The sequence below is a fragment of the Carex rostrata genome, chromosome 2 (assembly GCF_964058835.1).
Source record: "Carex rostrata chromosome 2, lpCarRost1.2, whole genome shotgun sequence".
Classification (NCBI taxonomy): domain Eukaryota; kingdom Viridiplantae; phylum Streptophyta; class Magnoliopsida; order Poales; family Cyperaceae; genus Carex; species Carex rostrata.
Window position 1 is genome coordinate 2,505,639 of NC_135919.1, and position 16,032 is coordinate 2,521,670.

Sequence of the window (16,032 nt, forward strand, 5' to 3'; positions counted from 1 at the left end):
CCGACCACCGCCATCAGGCGCCATAAACGGCGACTCTGCAGCGTCTTCTCCCTGCCTTCTCGCTGACAAAGAGTACTGAGGATTTTGAGAGGGAGATACGGAGACAGAGAGAGACGCTAAGTTGAAAATGAGAGGCACGAAATGAAAATAAGAAGAACCCTAAGCAGGTTATATAATGTTACATTCTGAAATTTTAAAACTTGATTAAATTGATAAATCGATCAATTGACTTAAATAAAAAGTTTCATTAACTTAACGATCGTTCAGAAATTTTCTGACCAACTAAAACGAAACTAAAATTTCAGAATATAAATAATGTATGAAATTATGTATAATAAAATTTAGAGATTTAGAAATAAAATAAAAGATAGCACTATATAGTAAATTATAATTATTCGGTAAATTAGAAACTTAGAAAATCCGTTACAATTCCTTTGAATTTTTAGAAAAGAAGAAATGGATTTAATTGGATTCGGGTGAATAAATAAGTAATTGAATTCCAAATAAGAGTATAATTATACGAAATTATTCGTACAAATAAATTATATAAATTATAATTCTCGTTCATTTATAATTTTTAGGGAACTAATGGAATATATATAATTACATAAAAAGAGATCGAATTATTCGAATCTTAAATTGAGAGATAAATACACAAATTATATGTACAAATATAGTTACAAAAATAATATGAACTTTCGATTCGAATTTATAAAAGAAACAGACTTTAAAACCAATTAAAAGAAACAATGTTTCAACTCTGAATTGTTTAGACCATTTGATTCATTTAGCACGGATCTTAAATGTTGCAATATAAAGTTTGGAATTATATCAACCCCTCATCACAACCCAGCACGAATCTCAAAGCAGCCCAATTTAATCTCTCCTTCTCTCTTTCTCTCCTCTCCTTCCCAAACCGTGACAGAACAACCCCCCATGTCCGCCCCTTCCTCTCTTCAGCGCCAACCCCAGGGGGCTCCGCCCTCCCCTCTCCCGTCGCCGGCGAAACCACCAAACCCGCCCCCTTGCTTTCCTCTCTTCCTCTCTGCCCGTGACAGCCCTAAACCCCGCTCCCTCTCCTCTCTTCTACACCGAAAACAGGGGGCCCGCCCCCTCCCTTTCCGCCGCTGCCACGACCAGCAGCCCGCCGCCCCCACTCTCTCCTCTCTTTCCTTCTCGGTCCGACCCACCAGACCCACCCGAAACCCCTGCCCCCTCCTCCTCTTTTCCCGCCTCCCCTCCCCTCCCGTGAAACCCTAGAAACTAGGGTTTAGGCGTGGCGCTGCCCCGGTGTAACTTGGTGCCGTGATGGTGATGGCTTGGTGCTGCCTTGGTGCTATTTCGGTGCTAGGAAGCATTTCCTTCCTCTTTGCTTGCTGATTTGATCATTGCCAAAAGCAAAGCGTGACACCTTGAAAATCGGCTTGTTAAGAGAGACACCTAAATTGGGTAATTTTTAATTAACGGTTTTGAAAGCTCAATTGTTGTTGTATCGGATCTTTGATATGTTGAGATTGCTTGCTCGGGTTGTTGATTTTCCCGACTCGATCGAATTGCTCGAATAAATTAAGTATAAGGGGTTATATTGCAAAATGATTTTATTAATGGTCGGAATTGTAAAATATATGACCATAGTGATTTGTATGAATTAAAGGGAATTGTAGTTAGGATTTTGTAAAGGGAATTATAGTTAATTACACCTTTGCTCGGGTTGTTGATTTTCCCGGTAAATGGTGCTGACTTGAGCCTTGAGTCGTGTTATTAATTTCTGATGTGCCTGTTCTGATCTGACCTGTGGCTTGTCTCTGTTTTGCTGGTTTTATGGTGCTGACTTTGTGTGTGTACCAGCCCTTGACTTGACAGGGACCAACAATGTAAATAAATTAAATTGAGGGTTGTTTCGTGCAAAATACAAGCCTTGGGAATTTTGATAAAAATAAGGGGTATGAATTGTAAAATATAAGGCCTTATATGAGTTGTATAAATATAAGGGGCCAACTTGTAAGATGTAAATTGTTTGAGGCTATGGCCGGCCTATGCATTAGAAATGTTATAAATGGACTTGGAGTAAATTGTGAATTGTTAATTAGCGGCTTAAACCCTTGCTAAATTATGGGCCTTTAATTAAATTGAATTGGAATAAAATAATTGATACGTCAAAAGGGCCGACCATATATATATGTAAATTTGGAATTGGACTTGAATTAAAATGATTATAAATGAGCCGAAAGGTATAAAAGAATTGATGAATTAAAAGACGGCTTTTGGAATTTAAGTTTTGATAATGTAACCGAACTAAACCAAGTAAACGTATAATATAGGTGTAGGCTCAGTCGAGCAAGATATCGCGAGGTAATTCGAGACGCCCGATCCGTAACTAAGCGGTACGCTCGTCATAATAAGGTGCGGGATTCTTGGACTTGTTTGATACTTTATTTTCAGGAATTAAACTGTGTATTCGTTTGTCATGTTGAATATCATTGATTGCATCACTGAATTGTGTAAAGCATTTGCATAGCCCAATCAAATTAAACTCGAATTGACCTGAATTGAATGATTTGCATGCTGGTATGGTTATAGGTTATGTTGATCTATTGTGATCTGATTTTGATTGAAAGTCACCATGAACTAAATGATTTTGATTGTGAATGGATTTATGAAGTTAAGCACTTGGATCCAATGAATTTGCCAAGTCGGGCTGTATGCTGACTTGGATTCCTAGGATCCTAAATGGCCTTAGGTGAACGGCCCTCGATATTCCCAGTACCGGTTGGGACGAGGGAGGGTGATTATGTTATGAGATGTGATTGGAAATCGTGGGTGACATGTGTAACGTCTATGGCTCGGTGGCATTCTCCTACGTGTTAATGCATTTGAAAGGTCAATTGAATATGACGAATATTGGAAACGATTCTAAAAAGGATTTTCTTTATATGATTCAAACCAAACCTTAATAAACTGTTAAGCCAAGCGATTGCAGATGGGTGTCAGATAAAGGGTCCAGCGGTTGGCCATCTGTAGGTATCAGTAACCCTACAGATGTGGGTTTGATAATGGTTCAGCTCGAAAGAACATCTGTAATTGCTACAAGCCCTAATGAACTGAGTTATGAATCGAGTTAAGCCAAAATATATGTTGTGTTTGAAATTCATCTTGGAAATTCCGTAAACTGTGTTTCAGGTTGATTAAATTGTTGTCGAGCATTGGCATTCTGTTATTTATGAATATATATATATATCTGTTTGAACTGTTTTGAGTTTGGGTTTCATTTTTTAATATAGAGTTTGATTGCAAGTCCAATAGTCTGAACTGTGGCAAATTCGCACTGAGAATTTATTCTCACCCCCACCCTCCCGATTATTTTCAGGTTTATTTCGGATCTTGAAGCGAATGAGGATACTGGTAATGCATATAAAAGATCCACTGCCTTGCGTTTATATGTGACGCTTGATTTATACACGCGGCAGGCTGTCAGACCCGCAGGATTTGGGGTGTGACATATAAGGAGTTATCATTAGGATTGGTTGTTTATAAACAACCGATCCTGATACTATTTTCTTTTCTTTTTTTTTTCTTTTTTTTTTCAAAACCAACTTTGAAAAAAAAAATAGTATCAGGATCAGTTGTTTATAAACAACCGATCCTGATACTATCACTGAGGTAAACCCCATTCATATTGATGGGCTATCAACCATCAAACGGCTACCATTTATTTTCTTTTCTGTTTGGTAATGCATGTACACGGATAAATATTAAGAAAAATGTGAAAAATATAAAAAATATTTATTTGTGTTTGTATGGCCAAATCAACTCTACTATGATCAATTTTGTACAATTTTATTATTATTAATGGCATCAAATTGTTAAATGGAATGCAGGCCGTTTATTTCTGCATGATCATCCAACGGTGGGTCTGTAATTAAATGACATGTAATAATTTTTAAAATGATCAAGATATAACATGGAACTTTAATAACATAAAAGTGCCGAAGGCCCGACAACTGTAAGTTTTGATCCAACGTAAACTATTTACGACCGTGCGATGTTGCTATATTGTTTTGCTTTGATGAACTAGTAAACGAATCCCGAACTGTATCAAATTTTATAATGGTGAAATTAATATGACATTCTTTCATTTTAACGGTTCCGATCGACCAAATGCTGATGTTCGTATTCGTTCCTTCACAACCCCACACAACAAGGGTTCAAGTCCTATGTATATTATTATATGGCACAAGTCATTGATGCATCATGCATGATTGTATAAAAAAATTCAATAGTCAAAATGACTTCAAAATGAAATATCAATGTCAAATAATTAATTATATTATCACATAAATTTTAATAATATAAATTACATTAATTTTCATCAAAAAAATTTTATAATTGAACCATATGCCATATACAACAGCCATATATATATTCTATTAATCACCACACTAATTACATATAACACAAATGCCTAATTACATATACTTCTCAATATTAAAATTACAAACATAAATATGTTAAAATATTGAAAAAAAACTAATTTGTAGAAATTTCAATTCATAAATCAATTAAACTTAAATTTAATTATAAAATGAAATTTGCTATCTCAATTTTGAAGCTGTCACTGTGCCAATTTGTTTTTAATTCAAACAGAGCATTTTAGACTACAGCGCACCATACAAAGTTGGTTCTGCAAAAAAAAAAATAGTATTAGGATTGGTTATTTGAAACAACTGATTCTAATACTATTTTTTTTTTTCAAAGTTGGTTATACAAAAAACAAAAAACAAAAAAAAAAGTATCAGGATCGGTTGTTTATAAACAACCGATCCTGATACTATTTTTTTTTTTGCAAGTATTAGGATCGGTTCTTAGCTTAGAACCGATCCAGGTACTATCTGGATCGGTTCTTAGCTAGGAACCGATCCAATTAGTTCATGTGCTGTGCTTTCATTAGCTTTTAGTGTCGGTTTTATTGATAAAACCGATCCAGATAGGTATTAGTATCGGTTAGTTCATACAGCCGATCCAAATAAGCCGATCCTGATTTCAGTTTTTCCACTAGTGTAATTAGAAATAATCTGCTAATTAGTCAGGAAAATAAGCGATGGTTTGATCACCGCCAACGACTAATTGGCCGATTAATCAGTCTAAACGGTTGCTTTTTACAACACTGATGCACGAACCTCAATGAAAATAACCATTTTATATGCGAATCTCAATCAATATCAACGGATGAGATCTGAATCACAGTTCAATATTATTCCTAAAAGAATTAACAACAGATTTATTTCCAACATCATCAGCAGTTCTCTTTAAAAAAGAGAAACATCATCAACTATTTACAAACTAAATACTTGCAAGATCACCAAAAGTACTTGCAAAAAAAAAATTACAATTAAATCCATCCCAAATCAATCCTACCTATCTGTTAGTACTATACAAGTTTAGAGCAGGCCAATCAAACCTCTCAATTTTAGTTTGCCTATGATCTTAATTAATTTGTAGCAAACTGTTGTAGAAGGATTATCATAACAGTAATATCATCCAAAGAGCCTCGTTTAACCGAAAGATCGGCGAGTTCTTTACAAGCAGATTGCGGCGAAATGTCACTTTTTTCGCCCGTGCAAAATGTTCTTGCCATATCTACTGCCTCCTGATTGCTCACCTGAAACAATACCAGTTCAATCCAATTAATATTTCGCCATGCAATCTAAATATTTTACCAGAAAAAGATCTCAATAAACATGTTATGTATCAAATGGTGAAACATACCTTATCCCATAGGCCGTCAGAAGCGAGAATTAAGAACTCGGATTCAGAATCGATCTTGATAGTACTGGTATCGGGTTCTGGTGTAACCCATTGTTTGTAAAACAAATCCCCAATTCCTCTTGACACTGCTAGTGAGCCTTGTAAACGCCATATACCTCTCTGGCAATGCACAAATCCTCCCTGAAACAAAATAAAAATAAAAAAAGTAAATAAAAAAAATATATAGAGAGAAGGAAAATACATAACGAAATTAAGCGCATGTAAAATGAACTTACAAGTTTCTCAACTCGTTCTCTTTCATCGATCCTAGCCAACTTATGATCAGAGGTAAGAGCCTCTGCTTTGCCGCCTCTACTCAGAACCGCACGGCAATCACCGGCATTAGAAATTACAAGATTGCCATTGTCAAACAAGGCTGTCAAACAACATGCTCCTCCTTTGTTGGTGTCTCCTTTTAAGAACTCTTCATCTGTTCTTAGATACCCATTTCTAACAGCTTCAGAACTTTCGCCATCTCTCTTTTCTAATTCATCTACTATAAATTGACCAATATTTTTAGAACAAAATTCAGCTGCTTCGCTACCTCCATGTCCATCAAATACACCAAAGAGTGCTGTTTTGGTTTCTCCATTGAAGTATGGCATGGTAAGATACCTATCCTCCATTTGAAGCTTCTTCCTTCCTCTCTTACAACAAACAGCAAAACCTACCCCTTGTTCTACCACCTCTCTCCTCCCATCCGATCTCAACTTTAATTCATTGATCGAGAAATTGTTCTTTCTTGAATTATCTTTAGGTATGTCGATCAATAGAGCTGATCTTTTCCTCTTGGGATTCGGATTGACTTGCTTCAAGCTCAGAGAAGTCGTGACTGTGCCATGGCGACATGGAGGGTTTAGAGATGTACTGTTTTGAGGCGTGGAGAAGGCCACTGGAGACGGCGATGTCGGAATTGCGACGGAGCATGCCATGGAAGAATTGATCACTTCTAAGTCTTCAACTGTTTACTTTTCTTGATTTTTTTTTTTTTTTTTTTTTGAGTTGTTTATCTCTTCTGGTCAAAGTACCAAGTTTGGATAGCGGCACATATTTATAGGAAGTGTGTGCAGATCTGCCACCGGATCATCTAAACTTAATTGTCACTACTTTTCTTATATTCCTTCAAATCATCTTTTATAACTTTCTTCTTTATGTTATGGCCAGTCCGTAACTGATTCTGAATTTAAAAAGAGATACTACAAGATAACTAAAAATAAATATGCAGGCACAACTCATAACCAATCCAACACTGGTCAAACTTTGTAATAACTCGCCGAAGAAAAGAGCACAATTCGCGTTAATACAGCTGACATATGGTAATTGTGTTTGCTACTGCATCTGGAATTTTGACTGAAGTTGTGTAACTAGTCAATGCGTGGTCTCATAAATTAATTTATCCATGAATTGATCATGTAATTAAAATGATCACGTAAATTACAGCACGTAATTAAATTGGTCATGTCATTTCATGGATAGGTCTCACCACATAAATTGAAATTACACAAGTCAGCAAAAATTGGAGTAATTCCAAAACAATGAAAGCTGACCCGAGTAATTCAAGAGAATTCTCTCTCAAGAAAAAAAAAATCTCGAGAATTTTTTTTTGAAAAGATTGGTAGAAGCTACCAAAGTTACAACCAACTTACATTGAACCTCATCTAACCAATACCCTTCTTGTTTCCTGCCCCATTACAAAATTTCATCCACAATATCTGAAATTCCTCCAACACTAGCCTTGCCACTACTGATGTCGGTTTTTCATTGCCTCTAAAGACCTTTTCATTACTCTGTTTCCAGAAATGCCACGAAACACACATAAAAAAGTGACCCATTTCCTGCTTGACATCGACCCCTCCTACCTAATTCTGTCCCATGATTTATCCCAAGTTTGTTGCACTGAGCCCCCTCTTGTCATTATTCTTAATTATCACTGTTTAAGTTTAAATCTGATACGTTCGATTATATATAAACACAAATTTTAAAGAGACTGTATTAATTATATGTATGGGTGGGACTGATTTGGATTCTTATCAGACGGCCATATTCAAACTCAGGGGTGTACATATATATACATTGATAGGGTCAATTGAACTCTATTTTTTAATTTTTTTTTTATATTTATGTATAGTTTTTTATATAATTTAGAATAAAATGTCATGGATACTGTTAGGGGTGTTCAAACGGTTCGATTTGTTCGATTTTTAACTTAATCGAAAAATTTCTGTTTAAATATATGGATTGGTTTTTGGGTCTAAATGGATTGGTTCGGTTGAAATTTTGAATAATTTCGGTTTAAATGGATCGGTTCGGTTTAGACTTCTCAAAACCAACTAAACCTAACCGACCGGTTTTTATTGGTTCGATCGACTTAGAGCTGCTAACGAGCTGAGTTAGCTCGAGTTATGGACAGCTCGAATTCAACTCGAAAGATAGTGAGTTGAGTTGACTCGAGTTGATAATATTGAGCCGAGCTGGCTCGCTAACTAAAGTAACTCGAGTTGGCTCGTGACTCGTGAGTCAACTCATTTAAGGTGTTGAAATGTTAAATATTTGAACTGATGATTATTGTTATGTAATAATATGAGAATAAATATTGAATTAACAAATAATTCACAACAAAATGATAAAATGAAATAAGTTGGGTCAACTTGGGTCAGTCACATCTAGTGGGGAAAATAAAATGGGCCGAAAATTACGAAAGAAATCATTAATCAAACGAGTCACGAATTGTAACGAGCGAGTTGAGTCCAACTCAAACTCAACTCGTTTAACTCATGAGTTACTCAACTCGAGTCAGATTAACTCGAATTTTAAATAAACGAGTTGTTAGCGAATTCGTTATTGAGCTGAGTTCGAGTGACTCACGAGTCACAAACTTTTTATACAACCCTAGTTCGACTAATTTTATTGGTATTATAATGATTTCAGTAAATAACATCCGACCGAATCAAACATAACTTCAATTGTTATGTATGACAATGTATTACTTTTATTAATAATGGTATCAATAGATTTTTTTACTCAGATTTACTTATATCTATGCAACAAATAACATAGTGTTAAGGGATACTAGAATATGAGTGAGTCTATGGTACTATGCATATTACGATTTGGCCTGTGTTACGGCTCAATATTTGACTTTTCAAAATCCTAACGGTCAATCCGAACCGTTCATCTTGTTCTCCATATTAATATGTGTTTGAAGACCAAATTTTACATTTTTTGAAATTTTTTTACTATTTTTTTAGATTTATTGAAAATCACTGTTTCTGGATGGTCCAAAATTTTCAGATCAAGTGATTTTCTAAATATCTAAAAAAATAGTAAACAAATTTCAAAAAATGTAAAATTTGGTCTCCAAACACATATTAATATGGAAAACAAGATGAACGGTTCGGATCGACCATTAGGATTTTGAAAACTCAAATATTGAACCGTAGCACGGACCAACCCGTAATATGCATAGTACCATAGACTCACTCCTAGAATATTGTGAAAATAGAGACTTTTTATATTGTGTATGTGACCTAAACACATTTATTTTATATAACAAGATAGTCTCTACCAAACATTTAAAAAAGAAAAAAGATTATATCTATTTCATCGTAAAAAACATCTAAAATACTATAGCCACGTAGCACACATTTCTCTCTCCTTGTGCTGGATTCTCGATGGATGGTACGTGCGGAAAATATAAAATGGATGATTTTTGACCCGTTTTGTCAGTATATTTGATTCAGCACGTTGTTCAGATAGTTCTTGCCACATGTAATTGAGAATAATCAGTCATAATTAGAAATAATCTGCTGATTAGTCAGGAAAATACGCGACGGTTTGATCACCGCCAACGACTAATTGGCCGATTAATCAGTCTAAACGGTTGCTTTTTACAACACTGATGCACGAACCTCAATGAAAATAACCATTTTATATGCGAATCTCAATCAATATCAACGGATGAGATCTGAATCACAGTTCAATATTATTCCTAAAGGAATTAACAACAGATTTATTTCCAACATCATCAGCAGTTCTCTTTAAAAAAGAGAAAAATCATCAACTATTTACAAACTAAATACTTGCAAGATCACCAAAAGTACTTGCAAAAAAAAAATTACAATTAAATCCATCCCAAATCAATCCTACCTATCTGTTAGTACTATACAAGTTTAGAGCAGGCCAATCAAACCTCTCAATTTTAGTTTGCCTATGATCTTAATTAATTTGTAGCAAACTGTTGTAGAAGGATTATGATAACAGTAATATCATCCAAAGAGCCTCGTTTCACCGAAAGATCGGCGAGTTCTTTACAAGCAGATTGCGGCGAAATGTCACTTTTTTCACCCGTGCAAAATGTTCTTGCCATATCTACTGCCTCCTGATTGCTCACCTGAAACAATACCAGTTCAATCCAATTAATATTTCGCCATGCAATCTAATTATTTTACCAGAAAAAGATCTCAATAAACATGTTATGTATCAAATGGTGAAACATACCTTATCCCATAGGCCGTCAGAAGCGAGAATTAAGAACTCGGATTCAGAATCGATCTTGATAGTACTGGTATCGGGTTCTGGTGTGACCCATTGTTTGTAAAACAAATCTCCAATTCCTCTTGACACTGCTAGTGAGCCTTGTAAACGCCATATACCTCTCTGGCAATGCACAAATCCACCCTGTAACAAAATAAAAATCAAACAAGTAAATAAAAAAAATATATAGAGAGAAGGAAAATACATAACGAAATTAACTGCATGTAAAATGAACTTACAAGTTTCTCAACTCGTTCTCTTTCATTGATCCTAGCCAACTTATGATCAGAGGTAAGAGCCTCTGCTTTGCCGCCTCTACTCAGAACCGCACGGCAATCACCGGCATTAGAAATTACAAGATTGCCATTGTCAAACAAGGCTGTCAAACAACATGCTCCTCCTTTGTTGGTGTCTCCTTTTAAGAACTCTTCATCTGTTCTTAGATACCCATTTCTAACAGCTTCAGAACTTTCGCCATCTCTCTTTTCTAATTCATCTACTATAAATTGACCAATATTTTTAGAACAAAATTCAGCTGCTTCGCTGCCTCCATGTCCATCAAATACACCAAAGAGTGCTGTTTTGGTTTCTCCATTGAAATATGGCATGCTAAGATGCCTATCTTCCATTTGAAGCTTCTTCCTTCCTCTCTTACAACAAACAGCAAAACCTACCCCTTGTTCTACCACCTCTCTCCTCCCATCCGATCTCAACTCTAATTCATTGATCGAGAAATTGTTCTTTCTTGAATTATCTTTAGGTATGTCGATCAATAGAGCTGATCTTTTCCTCTTGGGATTTGGATTGACTTGCTTCAAGCTCAGAGAAGTCGTGACTGTGCCATGGCGACATGGAGGGTTTAGAGATGTACTGTTTTGAGACGTGGAGAAGGCCACCGGAGACGGCGATGTCGGAATTCCGACGGAGCATGCCATGGAAGAATTGATCACTTCTAAGTCTTCAACTGTTTACTTTTTCTGATTTGTTTTTTTCTCTGTTTTTTTTTTTGAGTTGTTTTTCTCTTCTGGTCAAAGTGCCAAGTATGGATGGCGGCACATATTTATAGGAAGTGTGTGCAGATGTGCCACCGGATCATCTAAACTTAATTGTCACTACTTCTCTTATATTCAGTCAAATCATCTTTTATAACTTTCTTCTTTATGTTATGGCCAGTCCATAACTGATTCTGAATTTAAAAAGAGATGGTATAAGATAATTAAGAATAAACACGCAGGTACAACTCATAACCGATCCAACACCGGTCAAACTTTGTAATAACTTGCTGAAGAAAAGAGTACAATTCGCGTTAATACAGCTGACATATGATTGTGTTTGCTGTTGCATCTAGAATTTTGATTGAAGTTGTGTAACTAGTCAATGCGTGGTCTCATAAATTAATTTATCCATAAATCGATCATGTAATTAAATTGACCACGTAAATTACAGCACGTAATTAAATTGGTCATGTCATTTCATGGATAGTTCTCGCCACATAAATTGGAATTACACAAGTCGGCAAAAATTGAAGTAATTCCAAAACAATGAAAGCTGACCCGAGTAATTCAAGAGAATTCTCTCTCAAGAAAAAAGAAAAATCTAGAGAATTCTTTTCTTTGAAAAGATTGGTAGAGGCTACCAAAGTTACAACCAACTTACATTGAACCTCATCTAACCAATTCCCTTCTTGTTTCCTGCCCCATTACAAAATTTCATCCACATCTGAAATTCCTCCATTACTCTGTTTTTCATTGCCTCTAAAGACCTTTTCATTACTCTGTTTCTAGAAATGCCACGAAACACACATAAACAAAGTGACCCATTTCCTGCTTGACTTCGACCCCTCCTACCTAATTCCGTCCCATGATTTATCCCAAGTTTGTTGCACTGAGCCCCCTCTTGTCATTATTCTTATCACTGTTTGAGTTTAAATCTGATACGTTCGATTATATATAAACACAAATTTTAAAGAGACTGTATTAATTATATGTATGGGTGGGACTGATTTGGATTCTTATCAGACGGCCATATTCAAACTCAGGGGTGGACATATATATACATTGATAGGGTCAATTGAACTCTATTTTTTTAATTTTTTTTATATTTATGTATAATTTTTTATATAATTTAGAATAAAATGTCATGGATACTGTTAGGGGTGTTCAAACGGTTCGGTTTGTTCGATTTTTAACTGAATTGAAAAATTTTGGTTTAAATATTTGGATTGGTTTTTGGGTCTAAATGGATTGGTTCGGTTGAAATTTTGAATAATTTCGGTTTAAATGGATCGGTTCGGTTTAGACTTCTCAAAACCGACTAAACCTAACCGACCGGTTTTATTGGTTCGACTTAGGGCTGCTAACGAGCTGAGTTAGCTCGAGTTATGGACAACTCGAATTCAACTCAGAAGATAGTAAGTCGGGTTGGCTCATGACTCGTGAGTCAACTCGTTTAAGGTGTTTAAATGTATAATATTTGAACTGATGATTGTTGTTATATAATAATATGAGAATAAATATTGAATTAACAAATAATCCACAACAAAATGATCAAATGAAATAAGTTGGGTCAACTTGGGTCAGTCACATCTAGTTGGGAAAATAAAATGGGCTGAAAATTACGAAGGAAATCATTAATCAAACGAGTCACGAGTTGAGTCCAACTCGAACTCAACTCGTTTAACTCATGAGTTACTCAACTCTAGTTAGATTAACTCGAATTTTAAATAAACGAGTTGTTAGCGTGTTCGTTACTGAACTGAGTTCGAGTGACTCACGAGTCACGAACTTTTTATACAGCCCTAGTTCTACTAATTTTGTTGGTATTATAATGATTTCAATAAACAACATCCGACCGAACCAAACATAACTTCAATTGTTATGTATGACAATGTTTTCTTTTTATTAATAATGATATCAATAGATTTTTTTACTCAGATTTACTTATATCTATGCAACAAATAGCATAGTGTTAATGGATACTAGAATATTGTTTTTTTTTTAAACCTTCACAGAAGCTGCGAAGTCGTAAGGGGAATTCGAACTCTCGACCTTTGGGTACAACAACTCTAGGGATATTGGAATATTGTGAAAATAAAGACTTTTTATATTGTGTAAGTATGTGACCTAAACACATTTATTTTATACAACTTGATAGTCTCTACCAACAGGGGCGGAACATAATACTCTTCTGCTAAGCCACCCTTTCAATTTTTTTTTTTAATCAAATATATAAAAGTTTAAGTAAATGTTATTTTTTTGTACATAGCAGCCCCCTATGTATTATTACAAACTTATAGGGTCTAAAAATAAAATTTAAGGAGCAAATTCTGAGTTTTTTATTTCCCATTTGCAATCTTGACTCCTAGATTTGTGTACCATCAATATTAAAAAAAATAGGTAACTTTTTGACTTCTTGATGGAATTTGGATAGTTTACCGTATAGAGAAAAAAGAAAAGAAAAAGGAAATGTCATTGAATGCTTGAAAGAAAGAAATCCCAGAGCAATTGAGCATCTCTTTGGCTCTTCCAGTTCACCACAAAAAAAGACACAAATTAATCAATTTTTGAAGAAAACAGCATATGAAGAAATTCAGAAAACAAAAACAAAGTTAAAGAACAGCTGCGTTATAATTTTTTTTTAATTGATGTTTAACCACCCCCCCCCCCCCCCCCCCTACCCCCCTTATGTTCAAATCCTAGTTCCGCCCCTGTTTACCAAGTATTTAAAAAAGAAAAAAGATTATATCTATTTCATCGTAAAAAACATCTAAAATACTAGCCACGCAGCACACATTTGTCTCTCCTTGTGCTGGATTCTCGATGGATGGTACGTGCGGAAAATATAAAATGGATGATTTTTGACCCGTTTTGTCAGTATATTTGATTCAGCACGTTGTTCGGATAGTTCTTGCCACATGTAATTGAGAATAATCGGTCATAATCATAAATAATCTGCTGATTAGTCAGGAAAATACGCGACGGTTTGATCACCGCCAACGACTAATTGACCGATTAATCAGTCTAAACGGTTGCTTTTTACAACACTGATGCACAAACCTCAATGAAAAAAACCTTTTTATATGCGAATCTCAATCAATATCAACGGATGAGATCTGAATCACAGTTCAATATTATTCCTAAAAGAATTAACAACAGATTTATTTCCAACATCATCAGCAGTTCTCTTTAAAAAAGAGAAAAATCATCAACTATTTACAAACTAAATACTTGCAAGATCACCAAAAGTACTTGCAAAAAAAAAAATTACAATTAAATCCATCCCAATCCTACCTATCTGTTAGTACCATACAAGTTTAGAGCAGGTCAATCAAACCTCTCAATTTTACCTTGCCTATGATCTTAATTAATTTGTAGCAAACTGTTGTAGAAGGATTATCATAACAGTAATATCATCCAAAGAGCCTCGTTTCACCGAAAGATCGGCGAGTTCTTTACAAGCAGATTGCGGCGAAATATCACTTTTTTCGCCCGTGCAAAATGTTCTTGCCATATCTACTGCCTCCTGATTGCTCACCTGAAACAATACCAGTTCAATCCAATTAACATTTCGCCATGCAATCTAAATATTTTACCAGAAAAAGATCTCAATAAACATGTTATGTATCAAATGGTGAAACATACCTTATCCCATAGGCCGTCAGAAGCGAGAATTAAGAACTCGGATTCAGAATCGATCTTGATAGTACTGGTATCGGGTTCTGGTGTAACCCATTGTTTGTAAAACAAATCCCCAATTCCTCTTGACACTGCTAGTGAGCCTTGTAAACGCCATATACCTCTCTGGCAATGCACAAATCCACCCTGTAACAAAACAAAAATCAAACAAGTAAATAAAAAAAATATATAGAGAGAAGGAAAATACATAACGAAATTAAGCGCATGTAAAATGAACTTACAAGTTTCTCAACTCGTTCTCTTTCATCGATCCTAGCCAACTTATGATCAGAGGTAAGAGCCTCTGCTTTGCCGCCTCTACTCAGAACCGCACGACAATCACCGGCATTAGAAATTACAAGATTGCCACTGTCAAACAAGGCTGTCAAACAACATGCTCCTCCTTTGTTGGTGTCTCCTTTTAAGAACTCTTCATCTGTTCTTAGATACCCATTTCTAACAGCTTCAGAACTTTCGCCATCTCTCTTTTCTAATTCATCTACTATAAATTGACCAATATTTTTAGAACAAAATTCAGCTGCTTCGCTACCTCCATGTCCATCGAATACACCAAAGAGTGCTGTTTTGGTTTCTTCATTGAAGTATGGCATGGTAAGATACCTATCTTCCATTCGAAGCTTCTTCCTTCCTCTCTTACAACAAACAGCAAAACCTACCCCTTGTTCTACCACCTCTCTCCTCCCATCCGATCTCAACTCTAATTCATTGATCGAGAAATTGTTCTTTCTTGAATTATCTTTAGGTATGTCGATCAATAGAGATGATATTTTCCTCTTGGGATTCGGATTGACTTGCTTCAAGCTCAGAGAAGTCGTGACTGTGCCATGGCGACGTGGAGGGTTCAGAGAGGTGTTTTGAGGTGAGGAGAAAGCTACCGGAGACGGCGGTGTCGGAATTACGACGGAGCATGCCATGGAAGAATTGATCACTGCTAAGTCTTCAACTGTTTACTTTTCCTGATTTGTTTTTTTCTCTGTTTTTTTTTTGAGTTGTTTTTCTC

The 16,032-nt window shown here is 35.5% G+C and overlaps 3 protein-coding genes across 3 annotated transcripts; all 3 read right to left on the reverse strand.

The window, feature by feature from the left end:
* Positions 1-5,350: 5,350 nt before the first annotated feature.
* On the reverse strand, positions 5,351-6,822 carry LOC144568695 (putative protein phosphatase 2C 53). The gene is made up of 3 exons (XM_078319064.1): positions 6,042-6,822; positions 5,767-5,946; positions 5,351-5,659 (listed from the first exon to the last, which is right to left on the reverse strand). Exons 1-3 carry the CDS (start codon positions 6,735-6,737, stop codon positions 5,489-5,491), a joined length of 1,047 nt encoding a protein of 348 aa, XP_078175190.1. The 5' UTR covers positions 6,738-6,822; the 3' UTR covers positions 5,351-5,488.
* A 3,064-nt stretch (positions 6,823-9,886) lies between these two features.
* On the reverse strand, positions 9,887-11,356 carry LOC144568650 (putative protein phosphatase 2C 32). Its single transcript, XM_078319025.1, has 3 exons — positions 10,578-11,356; positions 10,303-10,482; positions 9,887-10,195 (listed from the first exon to the last, which is right to left on the reverse strand). The coding sequence occupies exons 1-3, from the start codon at positions 11,271-11,273 to the stop codon at positions 10,025-10,027; spliced, it is 1,047 nt and encodes a 348-aa protein (XP_078175151.1). The 5' UTR covers positions 11,274-11,356; the 3' UTR covers positions 9,887-10,024.
* A 3,186-nt stretch (positions 11,357-14,542) lies between these two features.
* LOC144568658 (putative protein phosphatase 2C 32) lies at positions 14,543-16,032 on the reverse strand. Its single transcript, XM_078319033.1, has 3 exons — positions 15,254-16,032; positions 14,979-15,158; positions 14,543-14,871 (listed from the first exon to the last, which is right to left on the reverse strand). The coding sequence occupies exons 1-3, from the start codon at positions 15,944-15,946 to the stop codon at positions 14,701-14,703; spliced, it is 1,044 nt and encodes a 347-aa protein (XP_078175159.1). The 5' UTR covers positions 15,947-16,032; the 3' UTR covers positions 14,543-14,700.